The 26,729-nt window shown below is 46.9% G+C and overlaps 1 protein-coding gene and 1 long non-coding RNA gene across 4 annotated transcripts in view; one reads left to right on the top strand and one right to left on the bottom strand.

Annotated features, from left to right (window-relative positions):
• Window positions 1-274: 274 nt before the first annotated feature.
• PMEPA1 (prostate transmembrane protein, androgen induced 1) overlaps window positions 275-26,729 on the bottom strand; it is a 70,036-nt gene continuing 43,581 nt past the window's right edge. Inside the window, exons 1-4 of one of the 3 annotated variants that reach the window (XM_075571649.1) lie at window positions 8,163-8,655; window positions 7,142-7,296; window positions 4,351-4,404; window positions 275-2,964 (exon numbers count right to left, since the gene is read on the bottom strand). In XM_075571649.1, the coding sequence (XP_075427764.1) occupies window positions 2,416-2,964; window positions 4,351-4,404; window positions 7,142-7,255 (717 nt within the window). In that variant the 5' untranslated portion in view covers window positions 7,256-7,296; window positions 8,163-8,655 and the 3' untranslated portion in view covers window positions 275-2,415. Of the gene's footprint in view, window positions 2,965-4,350; window positions 4,405-7,141; window positions 7,297-8,162; window positions 8,656-26,729 lie in introns of those variants that run through there. The other 2 variants (XM_075571648.1, XM_075571646.1) reach the window with 2 other exon arrangements.
• Window positions 19,368-25,227, top strand: LOC142466974 (uncharacterized). Its single transcript, XR_012788286.1, has 3 exons — window positions 19,368-19,647; window positions 22,699-22,847; window positions 24,198-25,227. It is a non-coding gene; the product is annotated as an uncharacterized LOC142466974 (long non-coding RNA).

Consider the following 26,729-nt stretch of genomic DNA (forward strand, 5'->3'; position numbering starts at 1 on the left):
CCACAAATACAATACTGGAAGAAAAAGGTGCACTCCCCCCCACCCCGACTTCTCTGAAATGCCTCGGGGGCCACACCAGTCACCCGTCACGGTGACGTAGGTACATGTAACCGCTCTCCATCTGAGAAAGAAGAAGAGGGACTCCAGAGATGTCATCAATAAAACATTCCATATTTATTTGTGGGCCGATCAGCGTTTTCGCTTCCCAACTTGGACCTCTAGGTCCAAGTTGGGAAGCGAAAACGTTGATCGGCCCACAAATAAATATGGAGTGTTTTATTCATAAGATCTCTGGAGTCCCTCTTCTTCTTTCTCAGATGGAGAGAGAGAGCGGTTACACGTACCAAGTCCACCAATGATACTAATCTAGAAGTCCGCTTTATTTTGCCTCATCAGACCTCAACGGGAAAACAAAAAAAAAACCAAAAAAACATAAAAAGCTCTTAAAACAATTTGTTTACCCAATTAATGTTTAATTGGCCCAAATACTGTTCTCTGGTCTAGAAGGGAATGTATTTAACATTTGACTGCTACTCATGTACAGTAAGATTGGACTGATAACTGACACTCAAAGATGCATTTACTCCGGGACAAAGCTGCTTCCCCCTCTCCCCACACACAATTATATTTTAACCTCTTCACGTCCATTGGGGGCACTTGGAAAAAAAAAAGAAAAGAAAAAGATGCATGTATTTTCTGCGGGGCAACATAAAAATGAATGGTTTTGTGATGTTTACCTCATCTCTAGCAGTTTAATTTATACATACAGTAGGAATGACCCCCCAAAAAAGGAAAAATATATTAAAGTATCGTAGTTTCAGCTTAAAAAAAAAAAAAAAAACAAGCATAAAAAAAAAAAAACCTCACTAATTTACGATAAAACAAAAAAACAAAACCCGCATTGCATTAAAAGGATATACAGCTCAACCCCCTTATAACGCTGTGCTTGCGGTCCAAAGAATCACAACGCGTTCTAAGCGGATCGCGTTAGAACTAATGTACAATTGTGTGCATTGTACAATAAAGTATTTAAGACACCAATAATAGTGTTGTAAAGTATTCATAAATACGATAAATTGGGAGCCACGCGTTATAAGCGGATCCGCGTTGTAGCGGATCGCGCTACAACGGGGTTGAGCTGTACCATGACGGGCGGTCTATAAATAATTTAATTTGCACTCGCCTTTCTGGCTCCTAAATAAAAAAGGAGCCAGCAGCTGTTGTGTACTACATATTACACACAGACACACAATGTGTGTCTACAGATTCCACAGAGTGAATGCACCTTTAAGACTTATCCCCCGAAGACATTAAAATATAAAGATTTGCATAAAAACACAGAATGCTGTTTTCTCTCCTCCAGTGGGGGGGGGGGGGTTCTGAATTTGACCAATATTGTCGTGGTTTCCCCCCTCCCCCCTCACCAACGTTGCTTTGTGCCTGCCTACCTCCCTTTAATTCTATTCGTGTGGAGACATGATACATTTCGCTAACACAAGCACAGGTATAGTCATATTAAAAAATAGTGCAAAATTTCAACATTTATATAAATAACTCTTGAGCCCCTGCTTTTTTTTTTTTTTTGTCTTTAGAACATTGTACAACACACTTTCTGAGTTGGCGCTCAAACAAAAAAACTAAAATTTTCTCTGTTTTCTCTTTTCTAGTTCAGAAAAAACAAAAACAAAAACAAAAAAAAAACCATTTGCCGTTTTCTCTTTTGTAGTTCAGAAAAAAAAAAACAAGACCCCCCCCCCCCCCCCCCCAAAAAAACTGAATAGGCCTCTTCTATACAAAAATACTCCCTCCCTCACGCATACACGTTCCTCTTATTATATATATATATATATATTTATATATTGCAGATTAAACAAATAGTTTTGTGCAAATATTTCTCTTTTGTTTTCTTCTTCTTCTTAAAAGTTAAGTGAGATATTAGGAGAAAAATAAAATAAAAAATATATATAGGGGGGGGGGGGGTGAGGGGGTTTCGGAAAGCATCCACGGGCTGTGTTCGCTGCTCGGCTGAGAAACTGAGTGGGGGGGGGGGGGGGGCGGGGGAGGGGAAAAACAACAAATAAAAGCAATTTCGGAGGATTTGATTTCGAGACGCAGCTCAAATAATAAAACAAAAAAATCCCAAGCTTTTCCCGCTTGTGCATTCAAACCAGACAAAACAAGTAAATATTTATACAGGATGGAAGTGGAAACGGGGGGGGAAGATGGGGTTCTTTGAACGCAAACTTCCCGCCGGGTTCCTCTTCCGGGTTCTTTTCTCTGGTCCCTTTCGTGGTGGGGGGGGGGGGGGGGGAGGTGCGTCCCGACGCAGTCCTCGACCCGCGCCGAAAGGGGAACGAGTTAGAAGTGCAGAGTGTTTCATTCGTCGTTTGCGTTCAGGTCTTTTTTTTTTTGATTCTAAAATGGCGGCCCTTTGGGTTTCTCCTTATCTTTGCTCCGTGCGATTGTGCTATCACTGCTGTTCATGTGGGCGTGGAGTCGGTGGCTTTCCAATATGGACGACGTGCCGCTGTTCTGCTGCTGGTGCTGGTAAAACGAGGATCCTGGGTAATGGCGTATGACCTCGCTGTAGGTCGGCGGCGGGCCTTCCACCCGACCGTTGCCGCTGCCGTAGGAGGTGGCGCTGACGCCGGAGTTGATGCTTGGCGGGCAGGGACCCCCGTAGACCGAGCTGTCTATTAAGTCACTGTCGAAGATGGTTCGGTTCGGAGGGGCCCGAACGGACTCGCGGTTCAGCTCCATCTGCTGCTCGGGGTCTCGGAGCTGCAGGGTGCAGGGCCCCTGGTAGGGAGGGGGCTCCTCGCCGTCCGATAAGGAGATGGTGGGAGGGAGGTCGATCTCGTGCTGCATGTATGGGTACGTTGGTTGGAACCGGTTGAACCGGTCCCGCTGCAGGAAGGATGGGACGCTGAGTCGCTCGGAGGGTCTCGGGGTATAGATGTGCTGCTGGAAGGAAAAGGTTTGCGTTATAGAGCAGGATTTCTCAAACCCACCCCGACATGGGTAAACAAATATCCCCGTTTATAGATTTGGCACGTGCATTAAACGTGTTTGCAGAACATTGGCTAATCGGTTGGAATGAGTAATCTAGCAGGAGAGGTCTTTACAGATATAAAAGTGTGTAGAGAGCTTTCACTAAACAAATATACCACTTATGGTGCATTTGAATGTCTCAGACAGGTCTGCAACCCTGTCTTTCCCCCCGTATGGCTTAGCAAACAGGGCTTCCACTGCAGCCAGGGATTCTGGGTAATGACATGCAAATGAGCACAGTGTGTCACCTTTGACTTCTTATCCATTTTAGCATAGAACCCTAGAGAGCTTTCAAAACCTCCTGGGTCTCTTCTTCGCATGTGCTGAAGATACATGTGAAGATTCAAAAGTTCTGTACACATTATTATACTTACAAAGAACTATGGTGTTGGTCCATTACATGGTATTACAACCTATGCCGCACCCACAATTCTCCAAGACCGGTACCGCTACCGGGACATTGTACAAATTCATTGATTAACCTTAAAGCATAGGTTCTCAACGCCAGTACTCAAGACCCTACAACCGGTCAGGTTTTAAGGATATCCCTGCTTCAGCACAGGTGGCACACACCTGTGCTGAAGCAGGGATATCCTGAAAACATGACCTATTGACAGGGGGTGGGTGGGGGGGGGGGGAGGTTGAGGACTGGTGTTGAGAACCCCTGCTTTAAAGCAATCCCCTTCCAAATGCATTGAGAACTTGGCTCATGTTAGGGGCCAACCTCCGACACTATACCCAACCAGTCCCAATACCCAACAAGTCCCAGCCAATCCCAATACCCAACCAATCCCAATACCCAACCAGTCCCAACCAATCCCAATACCCAACCAATCCCAATACCCAACAAGTCCCAGCCAGTCCCAATACCCAACCAGTCCCAGCCAGTCCCAATACCCAACCAGTCCCAGCCAGTCCCAATACCCAACCAGTCCCAATACCCAACCAGTCCCAGCCAGTCCCAATACCCAACCAGTCCCAAGTTTCCAAACTTCATATAGATGAAGGAGTCAGTTCCATTTTTCTTTTTGGTTATCCAAAGAAAACAATTGGCAGCAGACAATCAGCCAAAAGGCTGAACATTTGCTAATGTAATACTGTGTATATGTCACAATCCTGCCTGGTAAAGCAGTAATGAATCAATGTTGGGTTCATTAACTTACCCCCCAATGCTTTGCACTGCCCGTGTTTGTTTATGCGATTTTGACCTGACCTCTCACCCACCCCCTTTAGCCCACCCGCCCGCCTGTTATTCCAGGACATAGGCGGAGAGATCCCCCCCCCCCCAGTACCACTCACCTCTGTTACTCCGTTTCCCGACACTGTGCTATCTGACGGCCACAAGCTTCCTTCCTGAATAACAAACACACGTGTTAGTGACTTGTCGTTCGTCGCTGCTCCTTGAAGCTCCACAAAACAACCATTTAGTTTTCTTCTCCACACACACACACACACACACACACACACACACACACACACACACACACACACACACACACACACACACACACACACACACACACACACACACACACACGCCACAAAAGCAAAAAAAAAGATGCACAGTATGCAAAGGTTTTCTTCTTTCTCTTGCGCTGGGAAGTTGTACTCCCCTTGCTCAGGGAGATTTCAGCCCCACTCGAACAAAGCTTAAACCTTCCCAAGCAAGGGGAAGACACCTTTGCAGCATATAGAGTAGGGGCCTCGGTGAATACTGCTTAAATCCGCAGTTCCCTCTGAGCCCCTGCATTGTTTTTTTTTTTTTTACATCTATAGGAAGCCGCTTCCTCTGCGGGCGATTTAACCTCCATTTTGTTTCCCCTGGGTGGAGGGGGGACTGTACCAGCGGCACCTTACCAGTTAAGTATCCCAGGAAGCAGGGGGTCCCCGGAGCTGTATTAACGCGGTTCAGCTTCAGAGACCCCCTGCTGATCCTTCAATAATAATACTCCTTTTCAGCAACGTAACCCCCAATTATACAAACAAAGAGGCGCTCCCCCTAACCGCACACATCTACTAAACGCCGTTCAGGTTGGCGCCTCTCTCGCACGCGCTCATGAATCAAAGTTGGGTTAGTTGAAGCCAGCGCAAGGAATTGCGAAGTGAACCCAACGTGAACCCTATACTAATGAGTTAAACAACGGCCATTGGTTTAAAAATATATATATATATCATTAGTGTAGTGGATACCCATTAAACTCTGACATTCTTTTCCCTGTCACATATGTAGGGAACCAGACGTTACTCTCCTTGATTTAGCTGGGCTTAGTACATCTGCCCCAGAGAGCGCACGGAGCCCCCTTGTAACTGCGAGGGGGCCGATTTCATGGAAATAATATATCTTTCCTTACAGGTCTACAATATAACAAGGAGATTTCTGCAGGTTCAGATGCTTAACCCCACCTCACATTTCCACGTCAACACTCCTTCATTTGCGGTTAATATATATATATATATATATATATATATATATATATATATATATATATATATATATATATATATATATATATATATATATATATATATATATATCTATATCTATATATCCAGTGTTCGACAAACCTATACATTTGCTCGCCCCGGGCGAGTGGATTTAACCCCCGGGCGAGTAAATATTGGCCCAAGCAGCACACGTTTGGTACTAGGCGGCGAGTAGATTTTTTTGTGTGGCGAGTAGATTTTTTGGTGATTTGTCAACCACTGTATATATATATATATATATATATATATATATAATTTCTCAAGGATACTCTGCACCCTCATACACTGCAGTATGTTCAGCTTCTCCTATCAAATGCAGTCTCCGCTGTTAGTGCGGTATCTGTGTTTCATTAAAGGGAGGGGGGGGGGCACACTTTGTTGCTTCTGTGCATGAAGGACCCTTTCCCCTCGTGATGGAGAGGCGCTATAATTACACACACATATTTAATTTAAAAAGAAGAAGAAGAAGAAGAAGAAGATAATATGGTCTTTGATCTGCCGGCCTAATTTAAGGAAAAGGAAGACAAAAAAAGAAGAAGAAGGCTTTGGCTTAATGGTAAAACCAGACATGTGCTTTGGAAGTGCTACTAATGTGAACGTGTACCAAATGCTAATGATGTGAATGTGAACTCGCGGCTGTCACAAGAGGAAGCCGTGTTAAGGTCTCCGGAGACGGGCTCTGGCATCCTTTCTGCCTTCGAGAAATCAAGCCCGTGCACTAGGGGCCTGAGAGCACGTAACCTCTAGGATGCCTGAACAGTGGTAGCAGTTAGAGGGTGAGAGAGAAGGTGGCCCTGCGCTTAAAGGAGCAATCCGACATTGTTTTTGCGTTCTCATTTCTTACGTAGGGTTGAAGCAGGGGCTGAACCCCAATAATCTCAGCCCCGGGGATCGCCTGCTTCAAGGAGATACAGACCTCCGCAGGGGGTGCTGGGATCTCTTGTGGAGTTTGAAGCTGCCGCGCCACTGGGGCCAGGAGGAAGCCGCACCGGATGACGTCGCGGCTTCCTATTGGCCCACAGGGCGCTGGCGCTAGGTGAACCGTGGTAGGCGCCCCCATACAGGAGGTCTGTATCTCCGGAAGCAGGGGGGGTCCCCAGAGCTGAAACTAATGGCGTTCAGCTCCGGAGACCCCCTGCTTCAATCCCGTGTAAACGAAAATGAAAAATAATGGAAGGCAAATTGCCGGCTCGGACGGCCTCTTTAAGTAATGTGGTCTGGTCCAATATTTGAAGCGGTTAATGCTACGCCGAAAAAGCCGATTATGTTTAAAGCGGCAATCCTGACGAATGAACTGATTTCTTGTCTTGTCCAACATTGGGTCCTCCATAGTTGTACTGTGCTCGGAACCATGAATCCCCCCGGAACTAAATCGGAGGTGCTTACCGGGACATTTAAATGGCTGTCCAAATAGGAAGCCGCGATTTGTTAACATTGCGCCTTTCTTATTGGCCCGTGGGTCCCGCGAGATTTGGTGGCCATATTGAACTCCCGAAAAGGGGAGGATGACACCCGTTGAACCATCGGGGGCCCCTTGCTTAAACACCACCCCTCCAACCCCCCCAAAATACCATAAACGTGTCAACGTGTGAGACAGGGTACTTACCGAGGACAGGTTCTCTCCACGCCTCCGCCCCTGGCTGTGTCTGTGGATGAAGGATCGTGCCGAAAGCTTGTAGTGGTTTAGGAGGCACGTGATAACCACGACCATCACCATCATCACCACCACAATAATGATTATCTGGACAAACTCCAACTCCGCTGCACAGACACAAAGAGAGCATCGGTTTAGGGCCACAAGCGGAGTTCAGAGTCATAAGGGATACAGGATACGAGAGAGAGTGAGCGCGAGAGCACGCGCGAGAGTGAGAGTAAGTGCGCATGTGCAAGGACGCGCGAGAGAGAGCACGCGCGAAAGCGAGAGTGAGCACGCAGGTGCAAGAGCGCGAGAGAGCGAGCGCACGAGAGAGAGCGCACGTGCAAGACCGAGCACGCAAGAGAGAAAGCGCGCGCGAGAGTGAGTGCGCACGTGTAAGAGCGCGATAGAGAGCGCGCGAGAGAGCACGCAAGAGAAAGCGCACGAGAGAGCACGCAAGAGAAAGCGCGCGAGAGAGAGCGCACGTGCAAGAGCGAGCACGCGAGAGTGAGAGAGTGAGAGTAAGTGCGCATGTGCAAGGGCGCGAGAGAAAGCACGAGAGAGTGCGAGAGAGAGCACGCGCGAAAGCGACTGAGCACACACGTGCAAGAGCGCGAGAGTGCAACAGCGCGAGAGAGTGCAAGAGAGAGCGCACGTGCAAGAGTGAGCGCGTGAGAGAGCACGTAACAGAGAATGCGCGAGAGAGAGAGAGCGCGAGAGAGAAAGAGCGCGAGAGAGAGCGCGAGAGAGCGAGCGCGAGAAAGCGAGCGCGAGAGAGCGAGCGAGAGTGAGACCGACAAACAAATGCAGATGGATATAGATAGATACACACACACTTTACAATCTATGCAACATTGTAGGAGATTAACAGATATCCCAGGTTCTTAGGTAAATAATAATAATGTTTTTTTCCCTTGTATAGCGCCAACAGTGTACGCCGCGCTGTATATATAATTTTCGCAGGCACGACTCCCTGCGCTGCCGAGCTTACAATCTTTTTTCCCGGTGCCTGAGACACGCGTGTTCGGAGTCGGCGCCTTTACCCCGTGAGCCGCCCCGTCATCCCACGCGGGGCGTCAAATTCTATTCTTATAAAAAGGTATAACAGGTTCAAAAGGAAATAAAATCAGCGGTTCTCCAGGGCTAACGCGGCGAAAATAAAAAACGTGGCACCGCAGAAAGTCAAACAAACAAACAAAAAATAAACAACTCATTTTGTCGGCTGCAATAATAAACACGGAATAATTATTATCTACGCAGGCGAACGCACGCGGCTCCCTCACTGATAAAGCCCAAAGGGAATGACTAATAACATTGTACAGTTTATATAATAACGATAATGGGAGGCGCTGCGCTGGCACAAATAAAGCCCGTCTTCCTGCACCGAAGGGATGAAAAGGGGGGGATTGTTACATAGGCCGACAATACAGGTTTCTGCGGGAATGGAGGCTTTTTTGCGACCTGTTCTTCGCTCGTCAGGGAGGATGTGAGGGGAGGGAGCAGGAAAAGGCAGCCAGCCAGCCCTGCAGACTCTTCCTGTCAGTCAGCCAAGATACTACGGGGCTAGTGTCTGCAAAGCCAGACACACACACACACACACTCACCTGTCTGGCTGGGAGAGGCAGTTTGTGTCTGGCTCTGTGTGTGCTCTGCACAAAGCTACACACGGCTCGGGATCACAGGCAGGGGGGGTTGGAGGTCGGGATCACAGGCAGGGGGAGTTGGAGGTCGGGATCACAGGCAGAGGAGGTTGGAGGTCGGGATCACAGGCAGGGGGAGTTGGAGGTCGGGATCACAGGCAGGGGGGTGTTGGAGGTCGGGATCACAGGCAGGGGGAGTTGGAGGTCGGGATCACAGGCAGGGGGAGTTGGAGGTCGGGATCACAGGCAGGGGGGAGTTGGAGGTCGGGATCACAGGCAGGGGGAGTTGGAGGTCAGGATCACAGGCAGGGGGAGTTGGAGGTCGGGATCACAGGCAGGGGGAGTTGGAGGTCGGGATCACAGGCAGGGGGGAGTTGGAGGTCGGGATCACAGGCAGGGGGAGTTGGAGGTCAGGATCACAGGCAGGGGGAGTTGGAGGTCGGGATCACAGGCAGGGGGAGTTGGAGGTCGGGATCACAGGCAGGGGGGTGTTGGAGGTCGGGATCACAGGCAGGGGGGAGTTGGAGGTTGGGATCACGGGCAGGGGGGAGTTGGAGGTTGGGATCACGGGCAGAGGGGTGTTGGAGGTCGGGATCACAGGCAGGGGGAGTTGGAGGTCGGGATCACAGGCAGGGGGGGTTGGAGGTCGGGATCACAGGCAGGGGGGGTTGGAGGTCGAAATCACAGGCAGGGGGAGTTGGAGGTCGGGATCACAGGCAGGGGGAGTTGGAGGTCGGGATCACAGGCAGGGGGGAGTTGGAGGTCGGGATCACAGGCAGGGGGAGTTGGAGGTCAGGATCACAGGCAGGGGGAGTTGGAGGTCGGGATCACAGGCAGGGGGGGTTGGAGGTCGGGATCACAGGCAGGGGGTGTTGGAGGTCGGGATCACAGGCAGGGGGAGTTGGAGGTCGGGATCACAGGCAGGGGGAGTTGGAGGTCGGGATCTCAGGCAGGGGGGGTTGGAGGTCGGGATCACAGGCAGGGGGGTGTTGGAGGTCGGGATCACAGGCAGGGGGAATTGGAGGTCGGGATCACAGGCAGGGGGAGTTGGAGGTCGGGATCACAGGCAGGGGGGGTTGGAGGTCGGGATCACAGGCAGGGGGGGTTGGAGGTCGGGATCACAGGCAGGGGGGGTTGGAGGTCGGGATCACAGGCAGGGGGAGTTGGAGGTCGGGATCACAGGCAGGGGGAGTTGGAGGTCGGGATCACAGGCAGGGGGGAGTTGGAGGTCGGGATCACAGGCAGGAGGAGTTGGAGGTCAGGATCACAGGCAGGGGGGGTTGGAGGTCGAGATCACAGGCAGGGGGAGTTGGAGGTCGGGATCACAGGCAGGGGGGAGTTGGAGGTCGGGATCACAGGCAGGGGGAGTTGGAGGTCGGGATCACAGGCAGGGGGGGTTGGAGGTTACCCGTCACCCAGTCGTTTCGTGTGTAGGGTGTTTGTTATTTCATAAAGAGGATTTGTTTAGTGAAAGGGTGGAAATGAGTATTGTAACCCTTTCAAGTACTAGTGGTTGTGATAATCCTGCTTAACCTCTCAACTGCCGGACACACACACACACACACACACGAAAGACTGAAAGAAAAAATGTAGTACCACACAATTAAGTATCAACAAACAGTGTGTTATATTATGTGTCCATAAAAAAAAAAAACGTTTCGGTCCTCACAGGGATCTTCGTCAGGGCCACCGTGTGAGGACCAAGACGTTGTTTTTACTTTACTGGGCACATAATATACGCGTTTTGTGATACTTATCTGCGTGTGGTACTGCATTGATTCTTCCAGTCTGACACCGAGATTGTCTGGTCATGGCAACTGCTCTGGGTGAGGTGTCTTTGTACTGATCTCCATGCGTGAACACGCCAAAAAAATTCAATTATTGTACACGCTGAGGCGTGCCTCCGTTTTCTCATGGATATATATAAGAAAAAAGTGAGCGCACAATCCTATAGTGTGACTAATATACGCACAGTATAAATATTATATATATATATATATAAGCTATATTTGCATATATATATATATATATATATATATATATATATATATATATATATATATATATATATATATATGTTATGGTGGGTAAAAAAAGTGACAAAAACCCTCCACAGTAAAGCATATAGCAACTGTAAATATTACTGTATGTTCATTTGCATGTCTTAGACAGGTCTGCAACCCTATCTTTCACCATTACAAAAGGTGGCACTGTGTGCTCATTTGCATGTCATTTCCCACAATCCCTTGCTGCAGTGGAAGTGCTGTGTGCTGGGCGATAATGGGGAAAGACAGGGTTGCAGACCTGTCTAAGACATGCAAATGAACATACAGTAATATTTACAGTTGATATATATATATATATATATATATATATATATATATATATATATATATATATATATATATATATAATCAAGAACTAGTGGCACTCCACAGAATAAGCATATACTTGCTTGGGTGCAAACTATAAAACATCAATAGATAAAACAAATGAAAAAATTTTAAAAATACAGGCCCATCAGGGCTTGCACACAACGAAATAATGCGTTACAGACCGCCACCGTAGCCTCTCTCAGGACATGAGAAAAGCTCAGGTAAGAGCCGAAATGTTGCATCTTTTCTAAACACACAAAAGACCAAAAAATGCTGCATCCGATATGACCAATTATTTAGTACGTTACTGTGTATTGTATCTACAGTCTTTCTTCAGAAGTCAGTTAGTTCAATACTTTGGCCAAAATATTCTAAGCCTACAACCACAGCCCGGTAACAAGATTTCAGCAGAACCTACACTACAAATATTATACCGTCTTATGTGTTTCTGCCGCTGCACAGAGGCGTGGGAACAAAATGCTGCAGCCAACAGCATGGGGTGCGTAACATATGAGGTGCCTTTTCTATTTTATTTTTACACACACATGCATACACAGATACCTGTATAAAGATATTCACGTATTCCTACATTGTGACGAACACCTAGAAAAGCGTGTGAATAACTAACATCCTTCGGATACATGTAGTGCATTAACTTGATACTCTGCCGCCTTCTCCGGCATGTGGGGATATAATGGGAAGCTCTTGCCATGCTGAAGGGAGGAATAAGGAACCTTTTACTCAAAGTTATTTTTATGACAGAGAGACCCCTGCAGCACATCGCACAGCCGGGGCCAGTGACTGGGTTTCCCACACTCTCAAAATGATGAGTTAAACACACACAAACACACACACATCTGCAAGTCTGTTGGATTTCCAAGTGGTTATTCATGAAACTGGGATAGTACACACGGAGGTCAACATCGACGTTTTCTGTGCGCCACTGCCCCCCCCCCCCCAATTGGCAACAACGCAGCTTCACGAATGACCACCCAGCTGCTCAATTCTAGGAAACTCGGATAACGCCCGGGAAGTATTTCCCTGAAAATGAGAGACGTCGACATGAGATACAACCTAATTTCCGACCGTCGAAAATGTATGCGGGACACAAAAGCTCAACCGACGACCTTATACAGTTCCTGACGAAGATACCCTCCCCTCTCCTCATTTGCCATTAAAACCAGTAGCAAAGCCAATGTTCTTGAGAGGTTACCTATTGGTTCCGATAACGGTTACATGGCACGAGGGAGGGTTATACGGCCACAGAATCTCTTGGCAACACCAACTCCTGGCCATATTATTAGTCCGTCAAATTAATTGGGTCTTACAAATGATGGTCTGTTACTACCGACTCTTGAGAAGGTAACAATTGAGGAGATCATTAATTAACACAGAAAGTGATGGCGACTATTTGGGGTGATTTATGGGGTTTATTCATTAATGAGCAACTCCAGGCGATACTAGATTTAAAAAAATTGTTTGAAGCAGGGGGGTCTCTGGACCTGAACAGTGTTGATGTCAGCTCCGTGGACCCCCTGCGTCATGAGATAATTACCTCCGTAGGGGGTGCCGGTAGGAACCCTGGCTGGGTTCACAATATGGCGGCGTTTAAAATTCACCAGTCCTGCGGGCCAATAGGAAGCCGCCACGTCATCCCTTGTGTCTTTCTATTGGCCTACGAGATGCGGGAGCTTTACACGTGACCAAGATACCGGCGCCCCCCACGGAGGTAAGTATTTTGCGAAGCAGGGGGTGCCTGGAGCCTAAATAAATGTGGCTCATCTCCGGAGACCCCCTGCTTCAAACATATAAAAAAAAAAGCATAGTGTCGCCTGGGGGGGGGGGGGGGGGGGGCGCCTTTAAACTGCAGTAGTGCCAAATCTTGGTAGAATTTCCTGTTTAAGTCAATGGAAGTGTCCATGCGACAGTGCCCCCATCAGCACTATCACCGTTTAATGAATGTCCCTCACCGTGTGGAGGATCGGTCACCATCGTGTTTTCTATTCTCTACTGTAGAGACCGCTACCACCTCTGCGGGTAGGCTGTTCCATGTATCTATTTCCATATCCTATTTTACATTTCCGCGTCAGTGTGAGACCCCCTGTTCCTCTGTAATATTAATCCCTCCTGTACCCGACCCTTTAGGTATTTCAAAGTGTCCCATCAACTTATAAACCTCCGCTCTCTCCTCCCTTCCGGGGGGGGACGGGACACGCCAAGTTCATTTAATGTTCTCCCAAAGTTTTTCATGCAAGGAATAAAACGAGCCTTTTTATATGCAAAGTGTAACATACCCTGGGGTAATATTGGTATCCAGGAGAGGAGGGATAACCTCAAAAGACCTCTCCCCTTGCTCACGCCTCTCGCCCTTTGTCACGGATCCCAGGCCGTGGCTGGTAACCCATTCCAAAAAAAAAAAAAAAGAAATCTCATGAACAGACGTCTTTATTCGGCTCGCGACGCCTCTGCCTCGCGGTGCTGCTGTGACAAGAAGCCGGGAGGGGTGGATAAAGGGACATGCTAAAGGCCTCATTTAAAAATGCCCCCCTCATTGGAATTCAAGGCCTTTTATTCAAATACTTGCTGCATGACCGGGTGGAGAGTGGCCTTTTAAACCTCCGTCCTCCCTCCCCTGGGCTTTTGTTAAAGGCAATGGGAACCCCGAGGGCATGAGAGGATGGGACAACCCCCGTGTCCTTGAGTTAACCCCCGAATGGGTTGCGAATGATGTGTGTGATTGAGTGCAGGCCCTACGTACGCGCGGACCCATTCAGAAATATGATGGTTTATAAATTGATGTATGTATCGTATTACATTCCCCCCCCCCCCTTCCCCACTGTACCCCACAGTTGGAGGTCCATGCGTCTGGGACGAGGGGTGAAGGCCCAGAACATAAACTTCAAAGCGATTTTCCCTCGAATCTTTTTGCCTTCGATGCCAATTAATTTTCCGGGAGTTCGAAGCAATTGCCTAGGCTGTTTAGTTATTACTACCCTCACCTGCGCGTCTCTGGCATGAACCCGGTTAACCCCTCCACTGCCAGCACGGCCATCATACTGTATACAATGCTGTGCCAGGTCCCCCTCCCCCTACTAGCAGTGGTCATTAAGGGTATAACTCTGTGGCTGGCATTCTGGCCTCCTATCCAGTTTGCTGCCCTCACAGGGTACATTGTATCTGTAATTGCCCCGGTCACGATGTCCACTGGTTCACTGGCTTCATGTTGGAAGGGAAAACGAGTTATACGAGTGTTGCCCTTCACATATGTTACAGTACATCTATCTATATATATATATTTCAGAGTGTTTGTCTGGGTGTCTCACTATGCATGCCTCCAAACTATAAGACCTAGAACAACCGCACATGGAAGGATTACTTTATGTATCAAAATAAGGCAACAGGTCATGGTTTGGATGCTCTCGAACACTCCCATAGGGGGCGCTACTAGGAACGTTAGGTTCATAGGTTATCTCAAGCAAGTCAGCCACTGGGTGTTGTACCTGGTAAGCTGTGTATCTGGCCCGTGACATCATACTGCACATAGCCTGGTGGCAGATAGCTACAAAGTTTACACAGAAAGCAGACAAGGAATGAAAGAGAGGAAGTCAGCTGGCGTGCACGGAGAAAGCAAGAATGCCGGAGAAGGGGAGAGAGGCGGAAAGAATTGGGGATATCATAATGTATTAAAGGTCAGTGATGGGGCGGAGAGAGAGGAGGGGGGGAGAGAGATAGGGGGGGGGGGAAGAGGAGGGATGTGGTTGTTTTTTTTAGAATTCACGAGCATTAATATTTTCAGCTAGCATTAAAATTATAATAATAATATTTATTGGGATTGGACATTTGGCCACTACGCCATACGCCACTGGCATCTCCACCGCCGGCCGTTTCTACGAGAAGGTACGTTTTTATTGCTTAGGGTAGGGGGTTAACTTTAGGGCCTTTAGTGCTTAGGCTAAGGGGTTTAAGGCTAACGTTGTCAGGGTAGGGTGTAGAGTTAGCACTGGAGGTTAACATTAGGGGGTGTAAGGGTAAGGGTTAAGGTTAGTCTCTTACCTAAGTAGCGAAGCGGCCGACGGCTGAATGTCTCAACGGCGAGGCACGGCTATGCGCCTGCCGTCATTTGGGCGTGGCGAAACAGCCACGCCCATGTGTGTACCTATATATAATATATCATGTATATATGTTTTATATAAAAAATAAAAAGAATCACCATTATCACCCAGCATACAGCGCTTCCACTGCAGCAAGGGATTCTGGGAAATGACAAGTAAATGAGCACACATATGTACAGTATGTATGTATGTGTGTGTACACACACACACACGCATGCTTAACCGAAAATTGTGGTTCCTAAACAATGTCAGACCGGGGTCACCTAACCGTCCCTTCAACAACAACAGCCCCGTGACAAAATAATCTCCCAAGGGCAGGGGAAGGTCACGGCACCCTCATTTGGCACTCTCCCTAGAGCTGGACACATTTCAAACGAGGCAAGTTCACACACGGCAGGCGCTGGGCTGAACGCGTCTCTGCTTGTCCCTTCCTTAACCCTGCCTGTGCTGGAGAACCTGAAACGCAGGGAGTAACCCCCCCCCAAAAAAGGGGGGGGGGGTAAGGAGTGCGGCATATTAACCCTTTACTGTTTCACTAGGCCGGTCTCTGGAGGCAGCAGCTGAGCTCTGCAAAGGGGGTCGGCCCCTTCTCTCCACAATGTTTTATCTATTTTTTTTATTTTTATGCATCAAAGAGGTTAAACGGACTTGAGAAGTTGCCGTCTCATCCCGATCTCCCCACCTGCCCCCGTCTTCCCGCGGAATAAAATGTGTAAACACTTGTGTCTGGCTGGTCACTGAGGCATGAGGATCAGAAGCGTCTGAAATTTATGAAAATCTAATCTTGTTAGCTGTGCCTGTCTGTGTGAGGAGACATCCGGGAGTCATTGGCATTCTGGGCAGCCAGCTCCCTGCCACGGACTTTCATCTGGCATGTCATTCCATTTATCGCAGGCTCTCCGAGATCTGGGGCGGCTTCTCCCCCTCCGCCCCCCGACTATTGCCCTCATCAAAATAAAGCTGGCAAATCCGAAATGGATACGGAAGACTTAATGCAAGAGAGACCAGAAGGTTAATTCATAGGAGAAATAAATATATATATATATATATATATATATATATATATACATACACACACACACACACACACACACACACACACACACACACACACACACACACACACACACACACACACACACACACACACACACACACACACACACACACACACACGCACACTTTCTGAATTGTATTTATTTATTTATAAAATGTTTTACCAGGGAGTAATACACTGAGAGTTACCTCTCGTTTTCAAGTATGTCCTGGGCATAGAGTTAAGATGACAAATAATACATGGTTACAAATACAGTTACATAAATGAACAGGGTTATACATTATATACAATACATTGCGTGCACAGTTAGAGATAATATATTATAGGCGTATGTAACAGTTACAGACCAGATTAAAATGTGAGACAGCTTTAGTTTTGAAAGAACTTAGACTGGTGGCGGCTGTGAGAGTCTCCGGTAGACTGTTCCAGTTTTGGGGTGCACGGTAAGAGAAGGAGGAACGGCCGGATACTTTGTTGATCCTTGGGACCATGAACAGTCTTTTGGAGTCAGGTCTCAGATGATAAGTGCTGCGTGTGGTAGGGGTGAGGAGCTTGTTCAGACAGACCGCTTGTTGAAATGCCACTGCCAGGCGAATATAACTTCATCCACTGCCCTTATTCTGCCGCCTCACCATCCAAATCGATACGTTGGCTGACTCAGCGGGGTATATAGGTAAATTCAAGACACCTGTGCGTACCTACAAAGCTGTACATAACTTAGGAGCGCCTCTCTACATCTCTGACCTCATCTCCAACTACTGTCCTACACACAATGCGTTCATCTCATGATCCTCACCTCCCCACCTCACGCATTGTATCCCCTTACGTCCGACTCCAAGACCTTTCCCGCGCTGCACCCCAGCTCTGGAATTGTTCTCACAATCAGGCGCTCCCCTCAATACATACATTTATACACAAGCCTTGTGTTTCCACTCTCGACCCTTTTAGATTGTAAGCTCCTTGGGACAGGGATCTTCTTCTTATTTCCTTAATTTGTCCCAACGTACATGTTCTAGGAGACAGATGAACATGCTCACAAGTGATATTTTTATTTGTTGTTGACTTTTGTCATACAATATTATTGCACACACACACACACACACACACACACACACACACACACACACACACACACACACACACACACACACACACACACACACACACACACACACACACACACACACACACACACACACACACACACACACACACACACACACAAAATACAAATAATTATTTATCATTAAGAAACGGAAAACAAAAAAAAATGAAATGATCCATTTATAAATCTCAGTATTCTTGGGGCCTCTTACAATTGCTCTATTTCAATCTGAAACTCACCAGCCCGTTTATCCCCTGTACCCAATTTTCTAACTATCTGTCCATGAAATGCATGTGAATTGACTGTATAACCCAGTGTTTTTCAACCAGGGTTCCTAGGAACCTTAACGTTTCCCCGGGCGCCCCTAAAGGGGTCCCTGTAATTTTCAGGTCATTTTAAAATTGTACCAAATACAGAAGAATTTACAATGCATCTGATCTCAGGCACGCTATTAGAGAGGGTTGGGGTTCCTTACAATGCATCTGATCTCAGACGCGCTATTAGAGAGGGTTGGGGTTCCTTACAATACATCTGATCTCAGGCGTGCTATTAGAGAGGGTTGGGGTTCCTTACAATGCATCTGATCTCAGACGCGCTATTAGAGAGGGTTGGGGGTTCCTTACAATGCATCTGATCTCAGACGCGCTATTAATGAGGGTTGGGGTTCCTTACAATGCCTCTGATCTCAGACGCGCTATTAGAGAGGGTTGGGGTTCCTTACAATGCATCTGATCTCAGACACGCTGTTAGAGAGGGTTGGGGGTTCTTCAAAATTTCACATGGGGCTCCTTAACCAAAAAAAAAAGGTTGGAAACCACTGGTATAACCTCTGCTCACTTAATGTAACCACGTATTGTTATAACTCTGTGCCCAGGACATACCTGAAAACGAGAGATAACTCTCAATGTAATACTTCCTGGTAACACATTTTAATAAATAAATAACATTTCCCGAGCAACGTTCAGCTAGTGAAGATATACATACACCAGTAAAGATATACATAGCCTGCCTCCACATCTACCGGCCTATATATCCAAGCCGGCCAGGACCTCTCGCCATGGCCCGGAACTGGGTGACAGCCGTATTTATGGCTTCCGTTGCCTGCGACACAGCAGCGGACGTGCGAATGTGTACGGCGCAGGACGCCCAGACGCTCCCTGTCAAACCAGAGATGCCACTTATTTACATAATGTCTAGACCTGCCCGCAGCTGTTACTGCAAACTAAACAGCAGCTCCTGCCACGGAAGTAACTCACCTGTACACCTCAGCCCCAGGTAGGCAAGCCTTCCTTTACCAGTGCGGCCTAAAACGTGGTGCAGAGCAGAAAGGGTTAAGTGAGTTGGCCCCCAAAAAAGGGATTATATTTATCGGGAGTGAAATTGTTCAGTAAATCCCCCCCCCCCTTTTTTTTTTCCCCAGACATAATATTTCTGATCATTTTTTGTGTTACCGCTTTTAAATGATTGTGAATTTTCTTAGTCCGGCTTTAGAATTAAGCCCCGGCTAATACCGCACGGGTTTATTCTCACAGTTAGTCGGGAGCCGGTTGTAGCCGTGGATACAAAGCCGCAGTATATACTGTATTGTGTATATCATCATAATTGAACATTTTTTTCTTCTTCTAAATCATTAAACCGGGAGACAATGTGGAACATAGTAGAGATCATTGGTATATATATATACTGTATATTTATATTTGTACAGAAGTGGGACTGCTCCGTTGTTTATTTTTAGACACATAAAAACACCAAAGTATTTTTTTTTTAAATGCACACCACCCTTATTTTATCTTTCACGCTGTACCTTTTGGTGAATGGAATTATGTTAAAGGTGCAAACTCAACTCTTAATTACATCTTTTAATGAGTTGTACTATACTGAGCATCCTTTGATTTCTATCGCAGGCTTTAGCCCACCTCACCAGCAGTGCAAGATCTTTGCAACACTTTCCTGTTTGTGATCATTTGTTGCCAATGTTCCCAGCAGTTTGAGCTGCAAACTGTAACAATTGATAATGTTACTGCAGTAGTAGAAGGTTACATTGTAGCTGCTGAGTTACACTGGCTGAAGGATCGGTTTAAACTGAAAGGCGGCCCATTTAGTGAACCCTAGGAAGCCGGGTCTTTTGCTGATCGATCACGGGAGAGCGAAACGATCGGCAGCTTACGTAATTCATCTTCAATAAAGGTAACGAGAGTCTGCGTATGTTAAAAATATATATATTTTTGTTTTAAGTGCCGCTTGGATTACCCCTTTAAATGGCGTTGGGACAAAATAGTCCCCCAAAAGTCTGTGATTTGCTGGAACAGGAAATCGCCATTTGTATACATTCCTAAAAACACACTAAGAAATACAAGCTGCCAACTCCTGTTTCTTATCGGGGCTTCTCCCCTTTATTATTGTGAGTCTGGGGAGACAAACACACAAAAATCACAAGTTCAGGTTAAACTTAGCCCCAGATTCACAAAGCTCTGTAAAGGGACAATTTCACTTACTACGGACGGTATACATTCAGAAGTACTGCGCCACAGAACGCACGGGGTGCGCAAACTGGGGGGCGAGAGATTTTCAGGGGGGGCAGCGGCGGTTACAGACGCCCCGCGCTTCCCACAAGGCATTCAAATTGAATGCCGGGGGGGCGACGTGATGTCACATGACCCCACGGCGTCATTTGACACCAGAGCCCGCCCGGAGAGGGGGGGTGACAGCAGGAGGGGGGCAGGCAGGGGGAATAGTTTGCGCACCCCTGCGTTAAAAAAAAATATATATATATATTCACCGCGCTTCTCCGTGTAGGGAGCATGCTGCTGGCGGAAAAATTGGCCGTACATATGTGGAAAAACAGAAATTGAAGCCAGCGTTACACCATATTTTCTCCCGTAAAGAGCATTGCATCAAAGGGGCAAAGCAAGGGGCAAAGCAAGGGGCAAAGCAAGGGGCAATGCAAGGGGCAAAGCAAGGGGCAAAGCAAGGGGCAATGCAAGGGGCAAAGCAAGGGGCAAAGCAAGCCCATGCTTTTCTTATTTTGTGTTACATTAGGATCGAAACATGGGGGGGGGGGGGTCTCGGAAGCCGAACCCCATTTATTTTAGTTCCATGGGACCCCCTGATTCCTGAGATACAGACCTATATGAACCCTGCAAGCAGGGCGGCTATCGGCACACCCCCCCTATGGAAGTATCACCGGGAAGCAGCTCCGGGGAGATACAGGCCTCCCCAGGGGGTGCTGCCATTACATGAACCCTGCTGGCCAAGCGGATGGACTACCGGCACACCCTACGGAGGTAAGTATTCCCGGAAGGAGGTGAAAATGAATGGGGGTTCAGCTTCCGCAGCTAAAATTAATGGGGGGTTCAGCTCCGGAGACACCCCTGCTTCAAAATGAAAGAGGGAAAACTATGGCTTGGATAGCCCTGCTGTAGCTGAGGCTTGTGGATCTAAGCCTTAAAATGACCAATATTTGCACAGGACCAGCTCAGAAAATAGAGACTATACAGAGATCCCGTAGAATGCTGAAAACACCTCCCCAAAAGCAAGCCAGACATCTAACGCGGGGCAACTCCGACCAGTCCCCGGGCCTCGCAAGACGGCGCACACCGGGGTGACAGAGACCTTCTCCAGAGAGACGAGTCACGTGACGGCCCGGGCAGGTTTTCTTGGCAGACAATACACAGCTTGTCGCAGAATGCGTGTGGAAAAGGAGACCGCAACGCTACCTTCTCCCTTCCTGCCCGCCAGTCGTTTTGTTCCGAAACGACACTTGACCGGGGCCTTAACCTCGGGGATTCCTGCATCCAGACACTGGGTTAAAGTGTCGCGGCAGACGGCGCTGCAGGCGCGCGCACTCGCCTTTGCTGGACGCTCCAGCAGTTGGGGGGGTTTAAAGCAGGGCTGGCCAATTCCAGTCCTCGAGGGCCACCAACAGGTCAGGTTTTCATGATATCCCTGCTCCAGCACAGGTGGCTCACGCAGGGGCTCCGTCTGTGCTGAAGCAGGCTCTTTGACTGAGCCACCTGTGCTGAAGCAGGGATATCCTGAAAACCTGACATGCTGGTGGCCCTTGGGGACTGGGGTTGGCCACCCCATGCTACACAGCAGGATCAGCACGCCTGTCCCTAACCAGGCAAAATAAAATTGATGATCAAACACTTTGATTGTAAGTTCTTGGGGCCAGGGTCTGTCCCCTGTGCCTTATATTGCCATTTACCTATTGCACTTATGCCCATTGTTTGCAATATTACAACACAAGGCAAATAAAGAACAGAGCGCTGCCTACGCGGGCATCACTGTATAACTAGAATGATTGGTGCTAATATCCACGTGGACCAGATTAAAAGTGCAATCCGTGGCACTCACTCAGCATTTCAGGACTCGCTTTTTCCCCCCACATTAACTTCAAAGTTCCTGCAAAAAATTGGTTAAATGCCAAAGCACTAGTCAACTTTATATTTTCAATAGTGTTAACCACAAAGGGTTAATATGTTAGGGTGAGGGGGGAAAAAAATAAAGATGACAGAAACCCTCCCCCGTGTAGTGTACACTAAATAAAAATAAAAATACCACGTGCAGACTGTCTTACGGAGACTAAGGGAAATAAAGATGATGGAGCTCCTCACAGCACAGTTGAACCAGAAAACTGACAAATTTCACAAAATTTGGGAAATATGGCCAGGAAACTAGGGAAATATATATAAATATATATCATTTATATAAATAAATACAGAAATACCAGACAAATGGGCTTGTCCTACCCCTCCCCCCATTCCACCCCTCCCACCCTTCTTTTTCTTCTTTTCTACGTTCTTCTCTATCCTTTGTTAAGCTCATGAGAGACGCGTGTTATATCAATTATTTTATTTCAGATGACAAACTGTTAATGCTCTTTGTTGTATGGACAATATATTTGTTATGTCTCTCTAAAACAATAAAAAATAAATTGAAAAAAAAAAAAAAAAAAATACCCCTGAGAAAACGTAATTAAAAAAAAAAAAAAAAAAAAAAAAAAAAAAATACCACGTGTGAGCACATTCATGTCTCAGACAGGTCTGCATCGCTGCTATCCCCCATTATCTCCTAGTGCTTCCCCTGCAGGCGGGGATTCTGGGTAACGACACGCAAATGAGCACACCGTGTCACCTTTTTTTAGTTCATGCCCATCCTATAGCACTGACACGCTCGCGATTAGCGGCAGCATTCAGGGTAACAGTTACATTCTCACTTTTTCCTATTATTTTCAAGGCAATATCACATCATGGACCAGTCACTAAACTCCCCATTCGGATCTCTCTTCCCACGGGTTAATCTGACGCCCCCGAAGGAAACGCTGTCCTACAGAACCCACGTTACAGAAAATACGGCGATCCTAAGATATATCCTTCTCTTTAACAGTAAGGAAATACGGAAATTGTGTGGGTTCCAAAATGATGAGGGAAAATCCCTTTATCTGTCATCATCAGCGGCTTTGTTTTCTATGTCATTTTTAACCTGCATATAAATATTACTAACACTGTATACCAAGGGGGGGCGGGGGGGCTCAACTCCAGTTCCTACCCCCTCCCCCCACCAGGTCAAGTTTTCAGGATATCCCTGCTTCAGCACAGCTGGCTCAATCAGAGGTTCAGTCGAAGACTGAGCCACCTGTGCTACAGCGGGTATATCCTGAAAACCTGACCTGATGAATATCCCAGCTTCAGCACAGACGGCTCAATCCGTCCCTGCTTCAGCACAGGTGGCTCAGGATATCCTGAAAACCCGACCTGTTGGGGAGGGGGAGGGGGGGTTATGAAGAATGGAGTTGAGCACCCCTGCTGTATACCATCGTTTTCCCAAGTATTGGTGCTAATTTTTGTGGGAACAGAACATCCCTCACCCTTGGCTGTCAGTCTATATTTGGGAGACCAGACAGAATGCAAATACTTGGTCCATCATGTCTGGACTAAGAAAGGCAAACAGTCTGCAAAAAACAAACAAACAGACCCTTTGTACCCCAAGCGGAGCGAGCGGAGGGGAAACACTTTGAGAAGAAGATCCCCTGTCCACAAATGCTACATATCCCACCCCCCTAGCAGACATCTGATGTTTACTAGCAGTCTGTGGGAGGGACACGGTTAAAAGGTCAGCAGCTGTCAGACCTGGCCGGTGAACAAGAGCAGACAGCTAGGAACAGAACCAAGAACCATTACAGGCTATATAGGAGGGCATTTGTGAAATGCCGCCTCCTGATTGGTTACAATTCCAGGCATTATTTGGCTGGTAATGCCCGGCATTTTTGGGCACCTCACCAAACATTGAAATGGATTCACTGCTCAATGTTTAGCTCACCAGTGATTAAGGAGGGCTGGAGTAGAGGAGCGAGTGTGTGTGTGAGAGAGTGAGAGTGCGTGAGTGCGTGAGTGTGTGTGAGAGTGTGTGTGAGTGAGTGTGTGAGTGAGTGTGAGTGAGTGTGAGAGTCGAAGCATCATTGGTAAAGCAGGGGTTGTGCAAATTCGTAGACTGGGAGGGGATGTGAGGAGTGGGGCTGTATGTGTTTTTTCTAATAATAATAACAACAACAATAATAATAATACAAAAATGACCAACATTTCACCTAGATTTCTTTCAAAAATATGGGGGGAAAAAACCTCTCACGAAAACAGCAGCAAAAAAAACCCAGTTACCTGTGTCGTGTTTTTAAAAGATTTACCTAATCTCCTTTGTGATAAAACTGTTTGTAATCGGTTTGTCGATTGTTTTTCCAGACTTTATCCCGTTTGTTTGAACTAATTATGCTGCCATCGTTAACAAAAAAAAAGGGGAGAACATGAATGAGCCGATAACGCTGGAATTCCACCGATTACACCGCCTGAAAGACAAGCGGGGACAGTCCTGTTTGCAGAGACGTAGTGACATTGTTACCGGGGAAAAAAAGTGGTTCAATCTTTCTTAAGATCTAAATCTCACGAGAAGAAGGTTATAAATAAAAGAAATCTTTTCCTGTGACACGAAGGTAAGAGAATAAAAATAAAACGGGACTGACAGGCCGAATAACCAGCGTTATAGGCAGGCGTTCTGAACTCCAGTCCTAAAGTCCTAAAGACCCCCTTCTCCCCCAACAGGTCAGGATTGAGAGAGAGAAGAAAGAAGAGAGAATACAAATGTAGTTATTTATAAAATGTGTTACCAGGAAGTAATACACTGAGTTACAGTACCTCTCGTTTTCAAGTATGTCCTGGGCAGAGTTATGATGACAGATACATGGTTACAAATACAGTTACATGAAGTGAGCAGGGTTATACATATATATGTACGCGCGCGCACGCACACACATAAAAGCCTCAGTGGTCTTGCTCATAAAGTTGGAGAAACACCCACAACTGCCCCTTTTTCCTCCCTCAGTTCCCACCCTGCACATAAAAAGGGAGACAGATTGATGCCTGTTTTTGCAGTAGAAAAATTTACAGCCTTCAGTAGGACAAAGGCTTCCCAAAAACCAGCCTCATTCATACACCGCCCCCTCCGCCCCCAAACCAGCCCCCCATCCTACACTTTGACCACACGACACCCTTTGACCATTTTGTGCCCTTGTCTTCTTAACCCCTTCACTGCCGGAGAGGCCTGCCACGCATTGCGGAGCGGAAACCGTGATGAAAAGAACATTCTTTGGTAACAGGACGCGTCATTATCCAGTTTAGGGTATAAATCTCCCATATTAAAATGCCCTACATATCCCTAAAGATGCAAGCCAACCCCCCCAGAAGCCTATAGGAGTCTAACTCATTGTTATCTTGTCACCCCAGAGTAATATATATATATATAAATATATATATATATATAATAAAAAAATAAATAGATGATACCGTTCTGTGGCTAACGAAATGCTTTTATTTGTGCGAGCTTTCGAGATACACTGATCTCTTCTTCCGGCGATGTTACAATGAATGAAGCAAGCAAAGGGTATACTTAAAAACAGTGTCTCTTGGAATGTTATCAGTGCTTGTTTCTCTGGCTTTGCGCTTAAAAGCTGTGTGAACAGGAGAGCATTTGCTTAGAAGGGTTCCATGTAAAAATGGATTGCATGCAAAAGATGACACATTGTGTGCCTATTTGCATGTCATTTCCCAGAATCCCTTGCTGCAGTGGATCGTATGCTAGGTGATAATGGTGAAAGCGCATGTGGTGCAGACCTGTCTAAGACATGTGAATGTGCTCACAAGTGATATTCTTTATTTCTAATGCCTGCCCACCAGAGGCGTGGATACAGCATGGAACAACAAGTGGTTAGATATCACACAACACAAAAACCAGCACACTCGTCTTAATAAAGAAAAATCAATACATCTTTATATTTGCAGGTGAGATCGATGTTTTGGTCCTTGATAAAAGGTATATATATATATATATATATACCATACATATATATATATATACATACATACATACACACAATTATTTTTTTTAGTGATTTATCATTTAGATTTTCTTCACCTCTAGCTTCTGTGGTTACCATGGTAACCTCCAGACTGCACAGGGTTCTGGGAGGGGGGAGAGGGTTCCATTTTAACCACCAAGACACTTAATATGAAAAAAAAAATAACAACTCTATCTCCTGAACCACGTAACACATTTTAAAAATAAAAAGAGCGTCAGAAAGGGCAAAAAGAGATTTAAAAAAAAATGCGTCATTAGCGAGGGCAGTTGCTTTAAAATGGTAACATAAACCATAACAATTTGGCTGCTAAGTGCTTTCACCGTGTTTCAGCGCCAGACAATGTTGCGTAGTGCGACTAGCGTACAGTACATGTGCTATCTGTCCCCAAAGTCATCTTTTTATTCCATCTCAGGGACGTGCCCTGCCGGGGGTGGAATGGGAAAGGGGGGGGGGGGTGGAGAGACAGAGGGGGGGACAGTGTATCCCTTTATCTAGCTCCGCTTAATAATCAAGCAGAGGTCCCAGACAGGGTGGTAATTGATGCATGGAATTTGCATAACCAAATAAGTGAGTACTGTGAGTTATGTTAATGGGATCTGCACCCTCCCACACAGGTCAGACGCGTTATGCGACACGCTAACCCGGAATATTAACACCCCCCCCCCAAATGTGTCTGCAAAGAGATGTGCCAACAATGCCTTTCCGGCATTACAGGGGTTAACTCTCTCTGCCAGAGAGCTTTGCACCCATAGCAGCAAAGGGGTTAAATAAAGCATCCCTGTAAATCAGTAGTCCAGGTTTAGGAGCGCTCTCCCCGAAGCCGTTTTAATTCTATCCGATGATCCTTTCAGGAGATAGAAGC

This window comes from Ascaphus truei, chromosome 15, assembly GCF_040206685.1.
Source record: "Ascaphus truei isolate aAscTru1 chromosome 15, aAscTru1.hap1, whole genome shotgun sequence".
Lineage (NCBI taxonomy): Eukaryota > Metazoa > Chordata > Amphibia > Anura > Ascaphidae > Ascaphus > Ascaphus truei.